This window comes from Panthera pardus, unplaced genomic scaffold, assembly GCF_024362965.1.
Source record: "Panthera pardus isolate Hobbes unplaced genomic scaffold, ASM2436296v1 HiC_scaffold_13, whole genome shotgun sequence".
In the NCBI taxonomy this organism is placed as follows: Eukaryota; Metazoa; Chordata; class Mammalia; order Carnivora; family Felidae; genus Panthera; species Panthera pardus.
The window spans coordinates 141,707,686-141,732,666 of record NW_026526688.1 but is presented as its reverse complement, the minus strand read 5'-3'; the positions used below and the strand labels follow the sequence as shown (position 1 = coordinate 141,732,666).

Genomic DNA, 24,981 nt, shown 5'->3' with positions numbered 1-24,981 from the left:
AGTATGGAAGGTCTTAGAGTAGAGATTTCATATGCAGTTCTTTGACATTTCAAAATTGCCTCTGCTTTCATATTTCTATGACTGAGAGCCCTGGATTCTGGAACCACATTACATGTGCTTAAAATCTGGGTCTGCTCTTTAGGACTGCATAGACTGACTAATCCTCCCTAAGCCCTCTGTTTCCTGATCAGGGATGTGTGGTCAATATTAGTACTGGCCTTTTAGTGTTATTGTAAAGACTAGATGAACTAAATCATGTGACATATTTAGCAGAATGCTTGGCAAATGTGGTAAGTGCTCGTTTAATGCAAATATTATTGTTAAGGGGACCATAGTAAGTTATTTAGGGAGTAAAGAATTTGTAAAAATAAGAATAGTAATAGGAAGATAAAATGCCAGAATCTGCTTAATTTTGCCATGGTTCAAGATTTTAGGGTTTATTGTGTAACCCCAAACCAAGTCTTTGAATGACATATTGTGGTAAAATATTATATGGAAAAAGAATCATTGGTAAAATATTTTTTGTCTAGGCAGTATTATTCTAAAAAGTTGCTTCATTTTGTAATCAACTAATTGTAGTAGTCTACTAATTAATTTGGATGTTTGCCTGAATTAATTAAAACTGTCTTTTAAAAATTAAGTATTATTCTTTTTGCTATTAAAATGAATTACAATATGGATAAATAAATTATAAGTGAATTTGTTTTCAACCATCCTACTCCTCTTTTATTTTTAGTTATTGGAGGCAAATAGAATTTTAGTTTCAGTTCTTTGTGAAAATAATTATAGATTAGTTTTTTTGATGCTCTAAATTTAGGAAAGCAGTGTGGTTGCTAGTGATTTGGTTGCTAGTGGTTATTTGAGTGGTATTAATTTTACATGTGATATATTGCAAAATTTTCAACATTGTTTCTTTAGTTTTAATGGACATATGAATTCAACTTTGTAGGATTGTATGTGCCATGTACACATTAGTCCTGTCTTCTACTTTATTACACTTTTGCCTAACATAACCCCATGGAAACATTTAACCTAGTAATGTTTAGAAACCTTTCTTTCTTTCTTTCTTTCTTTCTTTCTTTCTTTCTTTCTTTTTCTTTTAAAGGATGTGGCTGTTTTTAAAAGAACATCAGAAAATGTTTTGGTTCTCATGTTTTTCATAATTGGTAAATGTGTCTGTAGGATCTTTGTGTTTGAAGAAAAGAATTTTGCTTAATGTCTGCTTTCTAAGGGAAAGTATAAGGGAAATTACTACATTATACTCTTATTTTTAGAAGGATAAAGCTTTTCATATAATTTAAGGTTATCTTTTTCCCCTGAATTTCAGATTTTGGATGATGAAATTCAATCAGACTTTTATGTAGCTGTTCCAGAAATAATGCCTGAGCTTAATCCATTAAAGAAGAAACTGAAAAAGAGATTTCCAAAACTAACTAGAAGTAAGGGAGAATTCTTTTTGTTATTTTATGCTGTCAATAACTTTCTAATATGTATGTTTAGTTATAAAACAAAATTCCTAATATATACATAGAATTAATAATATGTTCTGGTGTTTGAATTTCGTGTTATATAACAACATGTAGATTTGATTCTTTTTTTTCCTTTGGCATTAATATCGGTAATCTAATAATTTGAAAACATAGTTACTTTATAATACCAGTTCTTTAAATTTAGGCCATATTCAAGTTTGAAATTAATGGCACATATTACCCCCTGGGTATGTTATCATTATACTATTTTATGCCTCTTTATCAATGTAATATGTATGCTTATTTATTTCAGCATTCTCTCTCTTTCTCCATTTATATATATATACATATATATGTATACGTATATATGTATATATATAAATGCTTACTTTGTGCGTGACTCTGCAGATATTTCCCTTAAAGAACTTTCCCCTCATGGATATTTCCCTCTTACGAAATCTAGTAAGAGGTAATGTTACTACATAGATAGCCATATCGTGAAGTATTGTATGAAAAATTCGCAAGGTGCCAAAGGTGTTCAGGAGAAATTTATACAGGAGTAGGGAAATCAGAGAAGACATGCTGAAGGAGGTAACATTTAAACTGTAACTTGAGGGGTGTCTGGGTAGCTGAGTCAATTAAGTGTCCAACTCTTGATCTCAGCTCTGGTCATGATCTCACAGTTCGTGAGTTCAAGCCCCACGTCGGGCTCTGCACTGACAGTGTGGAGCCTGCTTGGAGTTCTCTCTCGCTCTCTGTCTGCCCCTTTCCCACTTGTGCTCTCTCTCTCTCTCTCAAAATAAATAAACTTGAAAAACAAAAACAAAAAACAAAAAACGCTGTGACTTGAGAGGCGCCTGGCTGGCTCTGTTGGTAAAGTGTGTGGGATTCTTGATCTCGGGCTTGTGAATCGGGCCCCACCTTGGACATGGTGCCTACTTAAATAAACAAAAAACTGTACCTTGAATAATTGGATGAGTAGATTAAGGGGAATATTATTTAATTTTTTAAAATATTTATTTATTTATTTATTTATTTATTTATTTTTTCATGGTTCTTATGAGTTTTTTTTTTAATTTTATTTTTTAAACTTTACATCCAAATTAGTTAGCATATAGTGCAACAATGATTTCAGGAGTAGATTCCTTAATGCCTCTTATCCATTTAGCCCATCCCCCCTCCCATACCCCCTTCAGTAACCCTCTATTTGTTCTCCGTATTTATGAGTCTCTTATGTTTTGTCCCCCTCCCTGTTTTTATATTATTTTTGTTTCCCTTCCCTTATGTTCATCTGTTTTGTCTCTTAAAGTCCTCATATGAGTGAAGTCATATGATATTTGTCTTTCTCTGACTAATTTCACTTAACATAATACCCTCCAGTTCCATCCATGTAGTTGCAAATGGCAAGATTTCATTCTTTTTGATTGCTGAGTAATACTCCATTGTATATATATATACCACATCTTCTTTATCCATACATCCATCGATGGACATTTGGGCTCTTTCCATACTTTGGCTATTGTTGATAGTGCTGCTATAAACATGGGGATGCATGTGTCCCTTCGAAACAGCAGTATCCCATGGATAAATGCCTATTAGTGCAATTGCTGGGTCATAGGGTAGTTGTATTTTTAGTTTTTTGAGGAACCTCCATACTGTTTTCCAGAGTGGCTGCACCAGCTTGCATTCCCAATTGTTTATTTATTTTTGAGAGAGAGAGAGAGAGACCGTGAGCGGGGAGGGGTAGAGAGAGAGGGAAACACAGAATCCAAAGCAGGCTCCAGGCTCTGTGCTGTCAGCACAGAAACCGATGCGGGGCTCGAACTCACAAATAGCAAGATCATGACCTGAGCCAAAGTCGGACACTTAACCGACTGAGCCACGCAGGCACCCCGAGGGGAATATTATTTTAAATAAAAAGAATCTATTAGTCATATACATTGAAGTAAGTCAGATATTATATAGGCCATGTACATGAAAAGCCAGTTAATTCTCTTTGGCTTATAGTGAATAGTACCCATACATTGAAATGAAAGAGAATAATGGGAAATTATATTGGAAAGGAAGACTGATACCATATTGAGAAGGATCTTTTTTTATTTTAGAGTTTTCAGTAATCCCTACACCAAACATGAGGCTCAAACTCACGACCCTAAGGTCAAGAGTAGTCGCACGCTGTTTTGACTGAGCCAGCCAGGAGCCCTGAGAAGGATCTTGAATAAGATCCTAATAAGCTTGGACTTTTATTCTGTATTTAGCAAGAATCCCTTAGAAGTTTTTAACATGGGGAGTTCCTTAGAGCTTTAATAATCTAACAAGAGTTTGTAAGATGTATTGGCATGAATCAAAACTAGAAGTTGGGAGACAAGTTTAGGCACAATTGCCAGAGACTAATAAAGGTAATATTTAAAGTCTTCATAATGAGACTGGAGTAAGGAGACAAATGTCAAAGACACTAGGTCTTTGTGCTAATAGTTAGGAATGAGCAGTTTGAGGGGGAGAAAGGGAGGAGTCAAATGGTGAAATGTTGAAGCCTTGAGATCTTCTAAGTTGATATTAATGGAAACAATAGTTTTGGGAAGAAAATTGAGTTCATTTTCTGACATGGTTCGTTTTCGGTGTGCTGAAGTTTGGATAAAATTTTATAGTGTAAACAGAACAAATATTTTAAAATTGTTTTAGTAGACTGTATTCAAATTTCAACTCAAGTTGAGCTAAAAAAAAAATTCTAAAAGTCATCATACATGAACCACTAACACCTGAATTATAGATCATGTTCAGTACTTTAAGCAAATTCAAGTGGCTGTCCAATTATTTTCTTGTCCTAGAGTTTTGTTTGTTTATGTTTGTTAACTTGCATTGAATAACACATCGTTGTTAGATATCGGACTGAATTTGGTTGTTTTTATTAGGGATATCCATTACAGTAGTGTTTGTTGTCATGGAATCAGACTTCTGTTCTTTCCGAAGTAAGACTTGAAACTGAATGTTATTTTAAAATTTAAACCAGAATCATAGTTGAATTGGATGAAAATATTTCTCATATTTTTTGTAGTTTCTAATTAAATTCAAGCTCACTAAAACCAAACATACTAAATATAGTCAATTCAAACTGAAACTGGATACCAAATATATCAGTATCCAGCCATCTCCTTGCTTTGGGCAGTGAACTGATTTTTCACAGAAATTAATTTTGTCACCTTTGCTACTTTACCCATTTTCTGAATAATCCTTTTGGCCCCTATTTTCTTTATTCTTTAGCCTTGAGTTTTTATATTACCATTTGCATCATAAAGCTTGAGACTATTGTTTTGTAGCCTGGAAGGTTTTCAAATACCTTATTTATTTCAAATAAGAAAAGTGTCCCTAATGTTTATTTTTGGCTGCCTGAGTGGGCTCAGTCGGTTAAAGCACCCCACTTTGGCTCAGGTCATGATCTTGTGGTTTGTGGGTCCTAGCCTTGTGTTGGGCTCTGTACTGATAGCTCAGAGCCTAGAGCCTGCTTCAGATTCTGTGTCTCCCTCTTTCTCTGCCCCTCCCCCATTTACGCTCTGTCTCTCTCTCTCTCTCTCTCTCTCTCTCTCAAAAATAAATAAAAACATTATAAAATGTTTATTTTTATTAATTGACTTTATTTCCTACTTTCATAATGAGTTATAGCTTCTGTATACCACGCTCAAGTTTTCTAGATATGTAGCCCCACTGCCACTTACTTAAAGCATCTTGAAAAAATAGACCTTTCTCTAACATTTTCTTTTCACCCCTGCCCCCCTCAGGATCTGTTTAACAGCACTGGCAAAACACTTGTGTTCTTTAAACATGAAGACAAATGATTAACCTGTCAAAGATGTTAAGACAGAATACACCAGATGTGCATTAGAACAAATGAGGCTTGTATTATGCATTTTCAGAGCTTATTCCTATTTTTGTTTAGGAACATTTGATTCCCCTTATATCCAACAAAAGACTTTAGGGTAAAATAGAAACTATGTTTTGAGCAAATGGATGAAATTAAAAAACAAACAAACAAGCCCCTGCAGCTGAGCTCATTAGTTTCCCATTTTGTCTTACATTTTGTTTTACTAATGGGAGTGGGTGTAACTGTCTTGGCTGGATTGAGTGTGCACATTTTGCAGCATGTTTAATGCTGCATTTTTATTCATTTTATTTTAATTGCTTACGTAACTGTAGGCAAGTTCTCTGTTTTTCAAATGCATATTTGGCTTTTATTCCTAGTATTATTTCTTTTTTATTTAAAAAAAAAAAGACATCTAAAACTCGCTTTTTAAATTTCTTGAAGAAATTGGGCTTCAGTTTGCTTGTCCACTAGCTTCCCCCCTGCCAATGTAAGTGTCCTCTGAAATTCTTTCATCTCTAATAAAGATCTGTTTTGTTGATATTATAAATTTTTTATTGCTAACCAATTTTTTAGCACTTACTAAACAAAAAAATATGAGTATGAAAAATATCTTGACTTAATGGAATTAGTTTTTTATTACACATATTAATGCATTGGGGGTATTATGGCATATATGGAAATAGTTGAGTTTTTTTTTTAATTTTTAAAAAATTTTTGAGAGACTGAGCTCACATGACTGGAGGAGGGAGGGGCAGAGAGAGGGGGAGAGAGGATTGGAAATAGTTGAGTTCTTTTAAACCATGCTAAGTTATTGGCAGGTAGATAGAAAAAGGACATGATTAGGAAATTGGACTCACTAATGTGTGTTCCTTTTAACACATTGCTCTTAGAATTGAACATCAGTGCTCCAGTTGGAGTCTTGACAAAAGAATGTTGCAGCAGACTTGTCCAAAGAGTATTCACATATTACTGAGTAGGACACTGCTTTCTGTATGGAAGTTGGTGTTGCATCATATTTGAGAATAGTGGATGTAAATGTATTGAAACCTAATGTGCAGTATTTGTAACTTATTGAGTGACATGCTGTACTTAAGAATATTGCTTGCATTGTCAAAACACTTAGAACTCTTTGGTTATATTTTAAAAAATGCTAAGACATAGCAAATTTTTGCACAGTAGTGAATTTGAAATTTTTCAGAATTTCCCCCCTCATGTATTACTTTAAAGACTATTTATGTATGAAAGACTCCAGTGATGATTAGGAATAATTATAATTATAGATGAATTCTGGATATATTACAGCTGATTCTATTACTCTTTCTTTCATTTACTTTACTGTAGCCTCCTTGCCCTTCCTCACACACACTGAATGTTCTCTCTTCTCTGGTCTTTGGACTACTTACTGGCCCATCTGTCTATAATGCTCTTTGCTTATTTGCCTGGCTCACTTTCTCATTCAAATATCACCTAAATAGAGAGGCCTTCCATGACTATCCTATAGAAACTATTACCTCTCACTTCCCATTATCACTGTATTTTTAATTATTACAGGTTTTTATATTTTTTAGAACATCACTGTTAGTAGCATTTTTAGTTTGTTTTTTTTTTTTCTGTTACAGTATCATTGACTGTATTCTCTATGCCGTGCCTTTCATCCTTATGACTTACTCATTCCACACCTGGAAGCCTGTACCTCCCACTCCCCCCTTTACCCATCTCCCTCCTCCCCTCTGGCAACCACCATATTGTTCTCTGTATTTATGGGTTGTTTCTGCTTTTTTGTTTGTTTTGTTTTTTTAGATTACACATACAAATGAAATCATATGGTATTTGCCTTTCTTTATTTGACTTATTTCACTTAGCATAATACCCCCTTAGTCCATCCATGTTGTCACAAATGGCAAGATCTCATAATTTTTTATGGCTGAGTAACATTCCATTGTATCTATATACCACACCTTCTTTATCCATTCATCTATTGGTGGACACTTGGGTTGCTTCTACATCTTGGCTATTGTAAATAACACGGCAATAAACATAGAGGTCCATATATATTTCTTTAAATTAGCATTTTCATTTTCTTTGGGTAAATACCCAGCAGTGGAATTACTGAATTGTGTGGTATTTGTATCTTTAGTTTTTTTGAGGAACCCCCATACTGTTTTCCACAGGGGCTGCACCAATTCACATTCCTACGAACGGGGCACAAAGGTTCTTTTTTCACCACATCCTCCCCAGCACTTGTTATTTCCTGTGTTTTTGATTCTAGCCATTCTTATGGTTTAAGGTGATATCTCATTGTGGTATTGATTTGCATTTCCCTATAATTAGTGATGTTGAGCATCTTTTCATGTATCTTTTGGCCTTCTGCATGTCTTCTTTGGAAAAATGTCTACTCAAGTCCTAAAATGTCTACTCAAGTCCTCTGCCCATTTTTTAAAAAATTAGTTTTATTCTTATTTACTTTTTTAAAGTTTATTTATTTTGAGAGAGTGACAGAGAGAACAAGAGGGGGAAGGGCAGAGGGAGGGAGGAAGAGAGAGAATCCCAGGCAGGCTCTGCATTGTCAGTGCAGAACCCGATGCGGGACTCGAACCCACGAATTGTGAGATCATGATCTGAGCCGAAATCAAGAGTCTGGCGCTCAATTGACTGAGCTACCCAGACACCCCCTCTGCCCATTTTTTAATTGGGTTGTTTTTCTGGTGTTCAGTTGTATAAGGTCTTTATAGATTTTGTATGTTAACCCACCAGCAGTTACATCATTTGCAAATATCTTCTCCTATTCAATAGGTTGCCTTTTTGTTTTGTTGATGATTTTCTTCACTGTGCAAAAGGTTATTATTTTTGGGGGTGGTTCCCTTAGATTATTTTTCTTTGTTTCCCTTGCCTGAGGAGAAATATCTAGAAAAATGTTGCGAAGATTGGTGTCAAAGAGATTACTGCCTATGTTTTCTTCTGGGAGTTTAATGGTTTTAGGTCTCATATTTATTTATTTTTTATTATATAAATTTTAGTTAACATACAGTGTAATATTGATTTCAGTGATTCAGCTAAAATGTTGCTGCCAATAATAATCATCATTCTTTCTTTTGCCACATTCACAGATCTGTTTTTATTTTTTTGCTTCTTGAAACTTTCTTTTATACTGTACAATCTTAACTTGCCTCCTTTCTCACTAGCTATTCCTTCTTTGTCCTCCCTATCTTCTTTTATTCTACTTGCTTCTTCCCCATAATGTTCTTAAGGAAGAAAAGAGAATATTAGGGTAAAATATCTGATCATATAGTTTAGTTCTGATTATGTCATTATGGAAATTGATAGAATTAGAGGAAGAGAAAGGGAAAAGAAGAAAGAAAAAAGAGAGAAGTAAAGAACATAAAAGTACAAAGAAAAGAGAAAATGAAAAAAGAGGAGAGCAATTACATAGCAATAAGGGATAGCAGAGCCCTGGAAACAGCAGTGAAGATTTAACATTGGGCTGTACTGAAAAACATTAGGATAGTGGTTAACATAAACTTCTCTCAGTCTTGGATTTATCACTTGCTGTGACCTTGAACCAGTTTACCTAACATTATTGTGCCTCTGTTCATCTGCATAATGGGTTTCATGATAACATCTTTCTGTAGTGTTTTTGTTATAATGTATGCAAGTTTAGCACAGGCCCGGTGAGAAGTACATAATATAAATGAACCTCAATAATTGGCTCCCTACAGTTCCTAAGGTAGCTGTTTTTTCTTGTAATTACTTTAGGGGGTATTCATTATTTTTCATGCCTTCATAAATCATTTCTACCTTCATAGCTCATTTATTGAATAAGCACATAATAATTGAGTACCTACTATATGCCATGCAGTGCACTTAGTACTGAGGGTTGAAAGCAAAAAGATAGTTCCCATTTTGAAGGAGTTAAAAATTGAGAGGTGAGAGAGACGAGAACAAACTGCTGCACTAAAATGCAGAAAGTGTACTAGAGCACAGTCTCCAAAGTGCTGAGAGAAGTGAGGGAATACTTTGTAGAATCAAATTATATAAGGAAGATAGCAGTTAAATTGAGAGGTTAAGCATGAATAGGTATTTTCTACCTGGAGGACATTCCAGGTAGAGAAAATGGCTTGTACTAATGCACAGAAGAATGAGAAATTCAGTTGTGTTCAGGAAATTATAAATACCTTTCTGTCATTTGGTACATAATGTTTTATCAGATAGCGGTGGTCAGTGGGGTTAGACAGTGATAGGCAGTGGGCCAGATCTTGGAAGGCTTTGTGTGACGTACTGTGGAGATTAGATTTTATCGTTTTTGCAGTTGGGAGCCATTGAAAAATATTGTTCAGAAGAATAGTCTAAGATTTGCATATAAGAATGACTATATGTAGAAGCTGTGTAAGTGATAAGGTGGGAATGGGAAAATGATGAAACTCAAAGAACAGAGACCAGTAGGAGGCTAATGCAGTAGGCTAAGTACAAGATGAGTAAGGACAGAATCTGAGCAGTGGCAATGAAGACGGAGAAGAGGAAGGCTGTTGTGAGATATTGAGGAGGTAGAGTCAATAGGAACTACTGATTAGATGCAGGGGGTAAAGGAGAGAGAGGATCTATAATGATTCCCTAATTTCTGTCTTGACTAGCTCAGTGTATATTATGAAATATACAGGAGGTGAAACAGGTTTGAGCATGATCATAATATCAGGTCACAGAGGGAAGATGAAGATAGGTTGGCACAAATTTATTCTGTTTTCCTGGAAGTCACTATTAAGATGAAGTAGGTTGTGGTAGATAAATGTGCACATTGTAATATCTGAAGCAAGTAAAAAACATACACAAAGAGAGAAGATTAAAACTAAGTAGAGGAATAAAAAATTAAAAACTTACACTAAAATATTTTTGCTTAAAGAAGGAAAGGCAGTACAGGAAGAATAGAGGAACATATGAGATAAGAGAAATAGAAAACACATCAAAATAAAGACCCAAATCCAGCCATATCTATAGTTTTGTTAATTGGAAACAGGGTGAATGAACACTCCAACCAAAAGGCAGAGATTATAAAACAAAGAAGAAACAATTCAGTTATATGGTGTGTACAGGAGACACACTATATTCAAACATACACATAGACTGAAAGTAAAATGACAGGTAAAAATATACCGTGAAAACAGTTAAGCGTTAGTGACTTTGATTGACTATATTAATACCAGGCAAAATAGACTTTTAAGACAAGGACTGTTAGGAACAACCTTATGCCAATGAAATGGGCAAATTCTTTGTAAGACCCAAATCACCGAAGTGTTAAAAAGATAATAGAAAAGCTACATAGATCTATATCAACTAAAAAAATTCATGTAGTAATTTACAGCTTCCCACTGTGAAAAGTTCAGGGTCACATGACTTCTTACCAGTGAATTCTATCCAACATTTAATGCAAAAATAACACCAATCCTTCACAACCTTTTAAAGAAAATAGTGGGGAAGGAACACTTAACCAACTCTAATGAGCTCAGCATTACCCTGGTATCAAAAGTAGACAAGGACATCACAAGAAAACTACAGACCAATATCTCTCATAAGCATAGAAGCACAAATTCTTTTTTTTTTTTTTTTTAAACGTATTTATTTATTTATTTTTTTAGAGAGAAAGAGGGGGAGGGAGGGAGAGAGACCAAGCAGGCTCCACACTCAACATGGAACCTGATGCAGGGTTTGATCCCCGACTGTGAGATCTGACCTGAGCTGAAATCAAGAGTTGGATGCTTAACCAACTGAGCCATCCAGGTGCCCCAGAAGCACAAATTCTTAACAAAATATTAGCAAATTGAGTCCAGTATTATGTATATATGTATGAATGTCTATAAAGGTTAGTGAATATTAACTAATAAGGTTTATTCTAGGATTACAAAGTTGGTTTAGCACCTGAACATCAATATATATCATGCTAATAAAGGACATAGACCTTAAGATCATCTCAGTAGATGCAAGGAAAACATTTAACAAAATCTAACAGCCATTCATGCTAAGAACTCAGAATATTAGGAATAGATGTGAACTTCAACTTGAAAAAGCACATCTATGAAAAATGAACAGCTCATATCATTCTTAGTGATGCAATCATTTTAAGACTGAATGCTTTCTACCTAAAATCAGGAATGGTAAAGATTTCTACTCTCATCACTTATGTTCAACATTGTATTGAAGGTCAGTGAAATAAAGGGCCTACATATGGGAAAGGAGGAAATAAAACTGTCTTTATACCCAGAAGTTATGATCTTAAGTGAGTGAATACTAAATGAATTTAGTTGAGGTTACAATATATAAGATAAATACACAAAGTCAACTGTATTTCTATATTAGCAATAGCTAGTCAAAGTGAAATTTATAAAAGAGTTCCTTTCATAAGAGCATAAAAAAGTCAAATAAAATACTTAGGAATAAATTTAGCAAAAGATGTACAAGCCCTTCTCACAGAAAACTGCTAAATGTTGCTGAAAGTATCAGGAAAGGGACATGGCCTTGCCATGGATTTGAAGGATGATACTGTTAAGAGGGAATTTTCCCTAGATTTTCTATAGATTTAGTGCAGTCCTAATCAAGCTCCCAGAAAGCTTAAAAAACTTTTTTATTTCTTTTTTTTGGAAATAGACAAACTTTTTCTAATATGTAAGTGGAAATACAAAGGACTTGGAATAAAAAATGATTTTAAAAAGGAAGAACAGAATTGGAGGACTTGCATTACTTGCACTGCCTTTTAGTGCTGCTGTAATCAGGAAAGTGTGATATGGCATAAGGATAGATCAAATATTGAAAGTTAAAAAAAAATAGACCCAAGCCTAAGGGAGAACTGATTTTTGGTAAAGGTACCAAGGTTATATGGGGAAAGAATAGTTTTCAATGAATGTTTCTGAAATACTAGATATCCTTTTCCTCACATCAAACACAAAAATTAATTAAAAATGGACACAGATCTAATTGTAAGGGCTAAAGCCATGAAATTCTAGAAGAAAAATTTCTAGAAGAAAATTTTTATGGTCTTGGATTAGGCAAAGATTTCTTAGGACACAAAAAGCATAAGCCACAGAAGAAGAAATTGCTAAATTGGACTATAAAAATTAAAAACTTTGCTCATGAAAAGACACCACTAAGAAAACAAAAAGCCACAGATGAGGGTAAAATATTTGCCATGCATATATCAGACAAAAGATTTATATCCAGAATACAGAGAATTCTTATAACTCAGTAAGAAGACTATCAACCCACCTTTTCAAAAAGGGACAAAAGAACTAAACAGGCAGCTTATAAAATAAGATCTTCGAATGGTCATTCATTTGAGATGATGCTCAACATCTTGGTCATTGCGTAAATGCAAATTAACATTAACAAGCTTTGGTAGAAGATAAAGATATAGAAAAAGGAATATGTAGGGTCAAAGAAAGAAGATTTTATTTGTTTTGGGATGGAATTGGCCTAAAAGCTAAAATCTGCATCATTACCCTCAATCTATCACTCTGTTCTGGTTTCTGATTCTAACTGTACACTGTATGTTTTCAATATTCTGTCAGAACCTTCACTTCAGTATGTTTTAACGCAGAACTATTTCTGTTTTCTTCTCAAGCTGTATTCTTTCATATTCATCATTAAACATCACTATGATGTCAGACTCAAAATTATGAAGTCATTAATTTGTTCATTTTTTTTTAACTTTTAAAAAAAATTATTCATTTTTGAGAGAGACAGAGCATGAATGGGGGAGGGGCAGAGAGAGAGGGAGACACAGAATCCAAAGCAGGCTCTAGGCTCTGAACTGTCAGCACAGAGCCTGACACGGGGCTTGAATCCACGAGCCGTGAGATCATGACTGAGCCAAAGTCATACGCTTAACCGACTGAGCCACCCAGGAGCCCCTTTGTTCATTCCTTGAGCAAACATTTGTCCTTTTGTACTCCTTACGAATTACCTACCTACATTTAGATAGAGATATCGAGTAGGTGATTGGAGATCATGAGAAAAGTTGTGTCTGGATATATAAGTTTGGCAGTTATCAGAGGATAAATGGTCTTTAAAGCCATATGTGATTGAATAGAAAGAGAAGTCAAATGACTGAGCCCTGAGGTAATTTAATCTTTGTATATCACCTAGGTGAGGGTGGTGGCTCGGCCAACAATATTGAGTGGAATAGCCAGTGAGAGTATGTTTCAGACAACAAGTCAGAGTATTTTAGGAAAAGTAGAGATATACTGTGAAATGCTCTTGACAGGTCAAGTGAGAGGAGCACTGAGAAATGATAATTGGATTTTTCATTGTGAAGATTATTGGAGACCTTGACGGTACTATTTTCAGTGGATGATAACTTGATTGAAGTAGGTTTAAGAGAAAATAGAAGGAGAGGAAATAGAGAAAGGAGAGACAGCTGTTTCGAAAAGTTATACTTTTTTTTTTTTTAATTTATATCCAAGTTAGTTAACTTATAGTGCAATAATGATTTAAAGACTAGAATCTGGTGATTCATCCCCTACATATAACACCCAGTGCTCATCCTAACAAGTGTCCTCCTTAATGCCCCTTGCCCATTTAGCCCATCCCACCTCTCACAACCCTTCCAGTGCTTAGTTTGTTCCCTATATTGAAGAATCTCTTATGTTTTGTCTTCCTCCTTGTTTTTATATTATTTTTGCTTCCCATCCCTTATGTTAGTCTGCTTTGTATCTTAAATTCCACATGAGTGAAGTCATATGGTATTTGTCTTTCTCTGACTAATTTCACTTAGCATAACACACTATAGTTATATCCACGTTGTTGCAAATGGCAAGTTTTCATTCTTTCTGATTGCCAAATAATACTCCATTGTATATATGTATATGCCACATCTTTATCCATTTGTTTGTCGATGGACATTTGGGCTCTTTCCATACTTTGGCTATTGTTGATAGTGCTGCTATAATCATTGGGGTGCATGTGTCCCTTCGAAACAGCACACCTGCATCCTTTGGATAAATACCTAGTAGTGCAATTGCTGGGTCATATGGTAGTTCTATTTTTAATTTTTTGAGGAACCTCCATACTGTTTCCCAGAGTGGCTGTACCAGTTTATATTCCCACCAGCAGTGCAAAAGGGTTCCTCTTTGTCCTCATTCTTGCCAACATCTGTGGTTGCCTGAGTTGTTAATTTTAGCCAGTCTGACCAGTGTGAGGTGGTATCTCATTGTGGTTTTGATTTGTATTTCCCTGATGATGAGTGATGTTGAGCATTTCTTCATGTTTCTGTTAGCCGTGTAGATATCTTTTTGGAAAAGTGTCTATTCATGTCTTTTGCTCATTTCTTCACTGGATTATTAGGAAAACTTATAATCTTAAGCGAAGCATTGAATGGTTGCTGGAAGGTACTATGAAGTTGGAGACTTGTTTTATTTTAAGATGGGACATCTTAGGGGTGCCTTGGTGGCTCAGTCAGTTGAACATCTGACTTTGACTCAGGTAATGATCTCACAGTTCATGAATTCTAGCCCTGCATTGGGCTCTGTGCTGACAGTGTGTGGAGCCTGGAGCATGCTTCAGATTGCGTGTTTCCCTCTGTCTCTCTCCCCCTCTCCCCCACTGATGCTTGTTCTCTTTCTCTCAGAAATAAATAAACTTAAAAACAAAACAAAACAAAAAGAACAGGGGCGCCTGGGTGGCTCAGTCGGTTAAGTGTGTGACTTTGGCTCAGGTCATGATCTCGTGGTCCGTGGGTTCAAGCCCCGTGTCTGTGCTGACAGCTAAGAGCCTGGAGCTTGCTTCACATTCTTTGTCTCCCTCTCTCTCTCTGCCCCTCCCCTGCTCATGCTCTATCTCTCTGTCTCTCAAAGATAAATACATGTTAAAAAAAATTAAAATAAAAACTTTTTATCTATTTTCTTTCTGTTTTTGTTTTTTAAATATAATTGATTGTCAAATTGGCTAATATACAGTGTGTAAAGTGGGCTCTTGGTTTTTGGGGTAGATTCCCATGGTTCATTGCTTACCTATAACACCCAGTGCTCATCCCAACAAGTGCCCTTCTCAATGCCCATCACCTCTCCTCATCCCCTCCCCCCCACCCCCAACAATCCTCAAATTGTCTTCTGTATTTAAGAGTCTCTTTTGGTTTGCCTCCCTACCTCTCTTTTTGTAACTAATTTTTTTTTTTTTCCCCTTCCCTTCCCTCATGGTCTTCGTTAAGTTTCTCAAGACCCACATATGAGTGAAAACATGATATCTGTCCTTCTCTGACTGACTGATTTCACTCAGCGTAATGCCTTCCAGTTCCATCCATGTTGCTACAAATGGCATGATTTCATTCTTTCTCATTGCTAAGTAGTATTCCATTGTATATATAAACCACATCTTCTTTATCCATTCATCAGTTGATGGACATTTAAGCTCTTTCCATAATTTGACTGTTGTTGAAAGTGCTGCTGTAAACATTGGGGTAAACGTGACCCTATGAATCCCTTGGATAAATTCCTAGTAGTGCTATTGCTGGGTCATAGGGTAGTTCTGTTTTTAATTTTTTGAGGAACCTCCACACTGTTTTCCAGAGCGGCTGTACCAGTTTGCATTCCCACCAACAGTGCAAGTGGTTCCCGTTTCTCTACATCCTGGCCAGCATCAGTTGTTTCATGAGTTATTGATGTTAGCCACTGTGACTGGTGTGAGGTGGTATCTTAGTGTGACTTGGATTTGTATTTCCCTGATGATGAATGACATTGAGCATCTTTTCATGTGTCTGTTGGCCATCTGGATGTCTTCTTTGGAAAAGTGTGTATTCATGTCTTCTGCCCATTTCTTCACTGGATCATTTGTTTTTCAGGTGTTGAGTTTGGTAAGTTCTTTATAGATTTTGGATACCAACCCTTTATCCGATACATCATTTGGAAATATCTTTTCCCAATCTGTCGGTTGCCTTTTAGTTTTGTTGATGCTTTCCTTTGCTGTGCAGAAGCTTTTTATCTTGATGAGGTCCCAGTAGTTCATTTTTGCTTTTAATTCTCTTGCCTTTGGAGATGTGTCAAGTAAGAAATTGCTGTGGCTGAGGTCAAAGAGGTTGTTGCCTGCTTTCTCCTCTAGGGTTTTGATGGTTTCCTGTCTCACATTCAGGTTTTTCATCCATTTTGAGTACGGTATAAGAAAGCAGTCTAGTTTCATTCTTCTGCATGTTGCTCTTCATTTCTCCCAGCACCATTTGCTTAAGAGACTGTCTTTTTTCCATTGGATACTCTTTCCTGCTTTGTCAAAGATTAGTTGGCCATACATTTGTGGGTCCAATTCTGGATTCTCTATTCTATTCCATTGGTCTATGTGTCTGTTTTTGTGCCAATACCACACTGTCTTGATGATTACAGCTTTGTAGTAGAGGCTAAAGTCTGGGATTGTGATGCCTCCTGCATTGGTTTTCTTCTTCAGTATTACTTTGGCTATTCGGGGTCTTTTGTGGTTCCGTACAAATTTTAGGATTGTTTGTTCTACCTTCAGGAAGAATGCTGGTGCAATTTTGATTGGTATTGCATTGAATGTGTAGATAGCTTTGGGTAGTATTGACATTTTAACAATATTTCTTCTTCCAGTCCATGAGCATGGAATGTTTTTCCATTTCTTTGTGTCTTCTTCAATTTCCTTCATAAGTTTTCTATAGTTTTCAGCATATAGAACTTTTACGTCTTTGGTTAGGTTTATTCCTAGGTATTTTATGGTTCTTGGTGCAATTGTAAATGGGATCAGTTTCTTGATTTCTCTTTCTGTTCCTTCTTATTGGTGTATAGAAATGCAACCCATTTCTGTACATTGATTTTTTACCCTGTGACATTGCTGAATTCATGTATCAGTTCTAGCAGCCTTTTGGTGGAGTCTTTCAGGTTTTATATGTAGAGTATCATGTCGTTCGTGAAAACTGAAAGTTTGACTTCTTTGCCCATTTTGATACTTTTAATTTCATTTTGTTGTCTGATGCTAGGACTTCCAACGCTATGTTAAACAACAGTAGTGTGAGTGGATATCCCTGTCGTATTCCTGATCTCAGGGGGAAAGCTCTCAGTCTTTCCCCATTGAGGATGATATTAGCTGTGGGCTTTTCATATATGGCTTTTATGATGTTTAGTTATGTTCCTTCTATCCCAGCTTTCTTGAGGGTTTTTATTAAGAAAGGATGCTATATTTTGTCAAATGCTTTTTCTGCATCCATTGAGAGGATCATATTGTTCTTATCCTTTCTTTTATTAATGTGATATATCACATTGATTTGTAAATATTGAACCAGCCCTGTAGCCTAGGAATGAATCCCACTTGATCATGGTGAATAATTCTTTTTATATGCTGTTGATTTGCTAGTATCTTGTTGAGAATTTTTACATCCATGTTCACTAGGGATATTGGCCTTTAAGTCTCCTTTTTTGAGGGGTCTCTGTCTGGTTTGGGAATCAAGGTAGTGCTGGCTTCATAGAATGAGTCCAGATGTTTTCCTTCCATTTCTATTTTTTGGAACAGCTTGAGAGTAATAGGTATTAACTCTGCTTTAAATGTCTGGTAGAATTCCCTTGGGAAGCCATCTGGCCAAGGATTCTTATTCGTTGGGTGATTTTTGATAACTGATTCAATTTCTTCACTAGTTATGGGTCTATTCAAATTTTCTATTTCTTCCCGTTTGAGTTTTGGAAGTGTGTGGGAATTTAGGGATTTGTCCATTTCTTCCAGGTTGTCCATTTTGTTGGCATATAATTTTTCATAGTATTCACTGCTAATTGCTTGTATTTCTGAGGGATTGGTTGTAATAATTCCATTTTCATTCATGATTTTATCTGTTTGGGTCTTCTCTCTTTTCTTTTTGAGAAGTCTGGCTAGGGGTTTATCAATTTTGTTTATTTTTTTTTAAAAAACAGCTCTTAGTTTCCATTTATCTGTTCTACTGTGTTTTTGCATTCTATATTGTTTATTTGTGCTGTGATCTTTATTATTTTTCTTCCTCTGCTGGCCTTGGGGTTTCTTTGCTGTTCTGCTTCTAGTTCCTTTAGGTGTGCTGTTACACTTTATATTTAGGATTTTTCTTGTTTCTTGAGATAGGCTTGGATTGCAGTGTATTTTCTTCTTAGGACTGTCTTTGCTGCATCCCAAAGGTTTTGGATTGTTGTGTTTTCATTTTCATTTGTTTCCGTATATTTTTAAATTTCTTCTTTAATTGCCTGGTTGACCCATTTATTCTTTAGTAGGATGTTCTTTAACCTCCATGCATTTGGAGGTTTTCCAAACTTTTTCCTGTGGTTGATTTCAAGTTTTATAGCATTTTGATCTGAAAGTGTGCATGGTATGATCTCGGTTCTTTTATATTTATTGAGGGCTGTTTTGTGACCCAGTATGTGATCTGTCTTGGAGAATGCTCCATGTGAGCTCAAGAAGAATGTGTATTCTGCTGCTTTAGGATGAAAAGTTCTAAATATATTTGTCAAGTCCATCTGGTTCGGTGTATCATTCAGAGCTGTTGTTTCTTTATTGATTTTCTGTCTAGATGATCTGTCCATTGTTGTAAGTGGAATATTAAAGTCCCCTGCAGTTACCACATTCTTACCAATAAGATTGCTCATGGTTGTGATTAATTGTTTTATGTATTTGGGTATCCCTGAATTCGGTGCATAAACATTTATAATTGTTAGCTCTTCTTGGTGAATAGACCCTGTAATTATGATATAAGGTCCTTCTTTGTCTCTTCTTACAACCTTCAGTGTAAAATCTAGTGTGTCTGATGTAAGTATGGCTACTCCAGCTTTCTTTGACTTCCAGTAGCATGATAGATAGTTCTCCATCCCCTCACTTTCAATCTGAAGGTGTCCTCACGTCTAAAATGGGTCTCTTGTAGACAGCAAATAGATGGGTCTTGTTTTTTTTTTTTTTATCCATTCTGACACCCTATGTCTTTTGATTGGAGCATTTAGTCCATTTAAATTCAGTGTTATTATTGAAAGGTATGAATTTAGAGTCACTGTGTGATCTGTAGGTTTCATGCTTGTAGTGATGTCTCTGGTCCTTTGTGATCTTTGCAACATTCCATTCACAGATTCCCCTTTAGGATCTGTTGTAGGGCTGGTTTAGTGGTGATGAACTCCTTCAGTTTTTGTTTGTCTGGGAAAACCTTTATCTCTCCTCTATCTGGATGACAGGTTTGCTGGATAAACGATTCAGTACATTTTTACTATTCAGCACATTGATAATTTCCTGCCATTCCTTTCTGGCCTGCCAAGTTTCATTAGATAGGTCTGCTACTACCCTCACGTGTCTACCCTTGTAGGTCTGGAGAAGGGGATGTCTGGTTTGTCAGCGTCAGTCCCGCTCCACTACATATGCAGTTATCAGGCACAGAGGGGTGTGGTTTGGTGTAGGCCGGTCCTGTGGGCCCGCTGTCTGTTCCCTGAAGCTCCACCTTGTTGGTGATGGGGTGAGAAATGACGATACCCCAGTCTCACCGCCACAGACCTGGTGTCCCAAATCACTCTGTACAGGCCATCCTCACAGTGCCACTGGTGTGAATGAGGCAGTTTGTCCCATTCCTCTAATCCCGCACCTCCCTGGCACTTGGCTGGAATTTAAACCTTGATGTCTTAAAGGATCCTGCCCTGTGAGCCCCAGTCCTGGGAAAGAGTTGCTTCTATGCTGCCTCACAGTGCTGGGCACACGGTTTGTCCTGCTCCACTGACTCTCTTGCCTCCCTGGCGCTTGGCTGGGATTTAAGCCCCGCTGTCTTAAAGGGCCCCGCTCCATGCACCCCAGTTCCAGGGAAGTGCTGTTCTGTGCCCCGATATATGGCCTCTGGCTGGCGGGCACAGGCAGTCATTGTCCTTTCAAAGGTCATATACCTTCTTCCCATAGCACTCCAGGGAGTAGATTGCTTTCTCCCACTGTGGACTGTGCCTCTGAACTAGTTACTGAGCCCAGAGCTGACTCACCTCCTCCTCAGGTGCCTGAACATGGCAGCCGGCCCTGGTGCGGAGAAAGCCCTGCAATTAGAGACTGGATCCTTGTGTGTCCTGGTCTGTTGTTTTTCTCTTGTCCAGATACAGTCCTATGCTTCCTCATCCTCTCTTATCCCTTTGTGTCTCCACAGAAGGGGATCCCTCCCATCTGTGCCTAAGTTGCCCTTTTTATCTCTCCCAGTTTGCAATCTTGCACCTATGGCCTGCCAGGTTCTCCCCATGGGACCCTGGAAACGTCTCTGTCACTCTGCAGCTTGGACTTTTGGAATTCAAAGTCCTTTGGCCTCAATACTGCTGTGTTTGAGGGACGAGGGAACTTTGGGTCCCCCTACTTTTCCCCCATGTTGGATCGCCTCCTAAATAAGGTTTTACTCTAGCCCCAGAAAACGAAGGTAGACTCTTACCCAGGACCCCACACTTTTTACCTACTTTCATGTGAAATTCACTTAACCTGCTTTACCATAAAAAAGGAAAAGGAACTAGGAAAATCTCAAGATTTATCAGTAGAAATAATAATCACAGTCTAGAGGCAGCTCATTATTACTCATGGCTACAGAAGCTGACATGAAAAAAGAGCTAAGAATTGAAACTAAATTTATTGGATTCTAATGTCACTTTTTCCTCCATTATGGTAGAAAGACAAAGAACTGGATGTAGAAAGGAGAAAAATGAAATCAAGTTAAAAATTAAGAATATTCAAAGGGTCACACTGAAGACTTCAAAAATAAACTCCACCTTCCTACTGTTTAGTCATTAACATTTAACTCAAATTTAATATATAAAAATACATGTTTTTTATGTTTCATGACACGATAACTTGAAAATTTTTCAATTTTCTACATAGAAAATGTGAATTATTTTAAGAACAATAAATATTATGAGAAATGTGTGACTACCAAAAAACACACCAATCATATATGTCTCCAAAAATTCTCCCCATGATAAGTCAACATGAAGATCTCATTCTATAGAGAGCACAGTGTATCTTCAGCATATATAACTTCCAAGGATCATCTGGGGAGTTGTTCAGGAACACTTTACTGTGAATGAAAGCAGTTATCCACAAGGAACTTACAATCTAATTGTAATTGATAGGGAGAAAAGGGACGGGCAGATGGAAAAACTAGTATAAAATGCTACTTTTTTAGTATAACATTCTGATGTAGCTAGTAGTAAACCATATGACCACTAGTGTAATATAAACAGCAAGATGCAAATAGTGGTGTACAAAAAAACAGGTACCTGGTTAAATCATCTGTATCTCTACTTACATTTCTTTCTTAAGAGTAGTGCCTTACACATAGTGAGAGCTCAAGAGTTATTTTGACTAACCTGAATCTATGACCACAACACCTTCCTTCCTGTCACTATAAATGAAGAGTCTATCTTCATACCAGAGGCCAACCCTCTTCATTTGTGCACTGGATTCCCCTCTCCTTTCTCTCTGCTACATTGTCAGTTTTCTTAGACACTTTCCTAAATCATTGTTGTCAGCTTACAAACTTGGTATAAAATCTCCCATCTTTTTTTTTTTAAGTTTATTTATTTTGAGAGAGAGAGAAAACCCAAGTTGGGGAGAGGCAGAGAGAGAGGAGAGAGAGAAAGGAGAGAGGAGCCACTTAGGTGCACCAGTAAGTAAAAAGTTCTTAGAAGATTTCAAGACTTTGCTGTTTTTTATCATAAAAAATCTTACAGATTTTAATTTGTCCTTAATTTTTTTTATAATTTTTTTTAACTTTAAAATTTTTTTTTATTTTTGAGAGAGAGAGAGAGAGACAAAGCATAAGTGGGGGAGGGGCAGAGAGAGAGGGAGACACAGGATCTGAAGCAGGCTCCAGGCTCTGAGTTGTCAGCACAGAGCCTGATGCGGGGCTCAAATTCACAAAGAGATCATGAACTGAGCCAAAGTTGGATGCTCAACTGACTGAGCCACCCATGTGCCCCTGTCCGTAATGTTTTTAAAGTATGATAAGTATCATCCTTGCATATACTTATCTGTTGGTTATTACTGTGCAACAATATTATAACAAATTTAATGGCTTAAAATAGCACACATTTTCTATCTCGTGGTTTCTGTCTGTTAGGAATGTGTGTACAGCTAAGCTGGGTCCTCTGCTTCTGTGTCTAGTAAAGCTTCAAAGTATCAGGGCTGTGGTTTCATCTGAGACTTGACTGTGGAAGGATCTGCTTTTGGACTCATGTGGATTGTTGGCAGGATTCAGTTCCTTGCAGGTTGCTAGATTGAGGGCTTCCTTTTCTTGTCTTGTGGCCCTTTTCATATGTCTACTTACAACATTGCAGCTTGTTTCTTCAAAGCTAGTAAAGAAGAGAGTCTCCTCCAAGATGGGTGTTACAGTTTTATGTAATGTAATCAAGTACATATAAGCATTCTGTCTCTTGGTTTAGAAGCAAGCTGCAGCACCCATCTACACTCAGGGGGTGGAGATCATGAAAGGGCATAAACACCAGGAAATGGGCATCTTGGGGCCACTCTGAAGTCTGTCTGCCACAACTTGTTTGCTATATCTTAATACCCGATGAATGTTTCTCTTATTGAGTAGTTTTTGTTACTTGTTTATATGTAGTGATAACTTTGGATTTTTAATTTTTCTAACCAGAGTCCATTGGCCGTGACATCCCCAAAATGCTTGAATTATTTAAAACTGGACATGAAATTAAGGTAGATGAAGAAAGGGAGAACTTTCTCAAGACCAAAATAGCAACAGTAAGTTACAATGGAAATTACTAAATAACCATTTTTTTAAATTGTTTGAAACGTGACTGTTAAGTGACAAGTCCTTCAAACTTGTTCTTAGCACTAGTATCAGGAATAGCATTAAATATACAGATGGATAATTTTTTATTCTATAGGTTGAACTTATAAATTTGAATAGTACTTGAGAATTCTTTCATGTGCCCTTCAATGGTAATTACTTGTACTTTATCTTATTTGATTATTCTATATATGTATTTTTTGCTCTCTAACATTCTAAGCTTATTGAGAGTATAGTTAGATCTTATATATCCCTTGTGGGACATTGCATAATGCTGAGCCCATTGTAGGTATTTAATACTACTTTAATGGAATTGAGTAATTTGTTTTATTTTTATGAATTGTTTTCATTATCCCTGCTTGTGTTTTAAAAACTGTTTCCCTACTTATAGAAGATCCTGGAACTCAATTTCCAAAGCTGTTTTTAGGACGCTATTTTTTTGAAGGGAACATTCTGCAAGATTTCTTTTATTTTGAAATAATTAAGGATTCATGTGAAGTTTATTTAAAAAAATTTTAGCATTTATTTATTTTTGAGAGAGGGTGAGACAGAGCATGAGTGGGGGAGGGGCAGAGAGAAAGTGGGGACACAGAATCTGAAGCAGGCTCCAGGCTCCTAGCTATCAGCACAGAGCCTGACATGGGGCTCGAGCTCATGACTGTGAGATTATGACCTGAGCCGAAGTTGGACACTTAACTGACTGAGCCACCCAGGTGCCCCGAGAACATTGTTATAGATAATATCCAGTTTATAGGACTATGTTTTTAGATATGTAGTTATTTGTTCAAATCTTCTTTATTTTTAAGTTTATTTATTTTGAGAGAGAGAGAATGTGTGTGTGGGCTGAGGTGGGAGGTGGCAGGGGCAGAGAGAGAGAGAGAGGGAGAGAGAGAGAATCCCAAGCAGGTGATAGCATGGAGCCCGGTGTTCCATGAACTAACAAACCATGAGATTGTGACCTGAGCCAAAACCAAGAGTTGGACTCTCAACTGACTGAGCCACCCAGGTGCCCTGCTAATATCTTATTTTATGCTAAAGAATCTCAAAATATTTTTTTTCCTGTTCAGTAACCATAGGAATAATGGTGATATTGATAGTAAAAATTTAAAAGTGCCTAGCAAGTGCCAGGCACTATTCTAAACACTCTTCATATATTCTTTCTTTTAATCTTCTATACTATGAGAGGAAAATTATCATCCCCATTTTATAGATGAAGGCATGGAAGCCCCAAGAAGTCAAGTAATTTTTCCAAGATCTAGTATGAGGCAGAATAGGTATTTGAACCCTGGCAGTCTTTTCAGTCCAGGCTTTTTATCCAGAATCATCTTGCCTCATGCCTGGAATTATTTGAATAGCTGTTATTCCTCTACTCATCCTGCTCTTAAGAGGAATTCTGTGTTAGGGGGTGCCTGGGTGGCTCAGATGGTTAAATGTTGGACTCTTGATTTTGGCTTAGGTGATGATCTTAGTGTTCATGAGATTGAGCCCCACACTGGGCTCAGCACTGGCAGTGTGGAGCCTGCTTGGGATTCTCTCTCTCCCCCTTTCTCTTTCTCTCTCTCTTCCCCTCCCCTGCTTGCTTGCTCTCTCATTCTCTCTCTAAAAATAAATAAACTTAAAAAAAAAAAAGAGGAATTCTGCATTATAGCTAGTAATCTAAGCTAGTAGTCTAAGCTAATTGAGCTATTCCCACTATAGATCATCAGAAGTAGAGAAAAGGCACTCAACTTGTTTTATGGAAGGAGAACTTGCTTTAGAAAGAGGACAAAACAGGTTAATCTCATCAGGGATTGGGAAACCCCTCATTGCCATTATTACCATCAAAGCCTAGTACCAGTTTGTATGGCATTGTGGTCTGCTAGAATCTGATGTTGCACTTTCCGTATTTCCATAAAGCCCTTGTCAATGCTTCTTATTTG

At 36.7% G+C, this 24,981-nt stretch overlaps 1 protein-coding gene across 2 annotated transcripts in view; it reads left to right on the top strand.

The window, feature by feature from the left end:
* The window catches only part of MRPL1 (mitochondrial ribosomal protein L1), a 97,886-nt gene that overhangs the window by 31,819 nt on the left and 41,086 nt on the right, over positions 1-24,981 (top strand). For both annotated transcript variants that reach the window (XM_019466697.2, XM_019466689.2), the window contains exons 6-7: positions 1,328-1,439; positions 22,907-23,013. In XM_019466697.2, the coding sequence (XP_019322242.1) occupies positions 1,328-1,439; positions 22,907-23,013 (219 nt within the window). The remainder of the gene's footprint in view (positions 1-1,327; positions 1,440-22,906; positions 23,014-24,981) is intronic.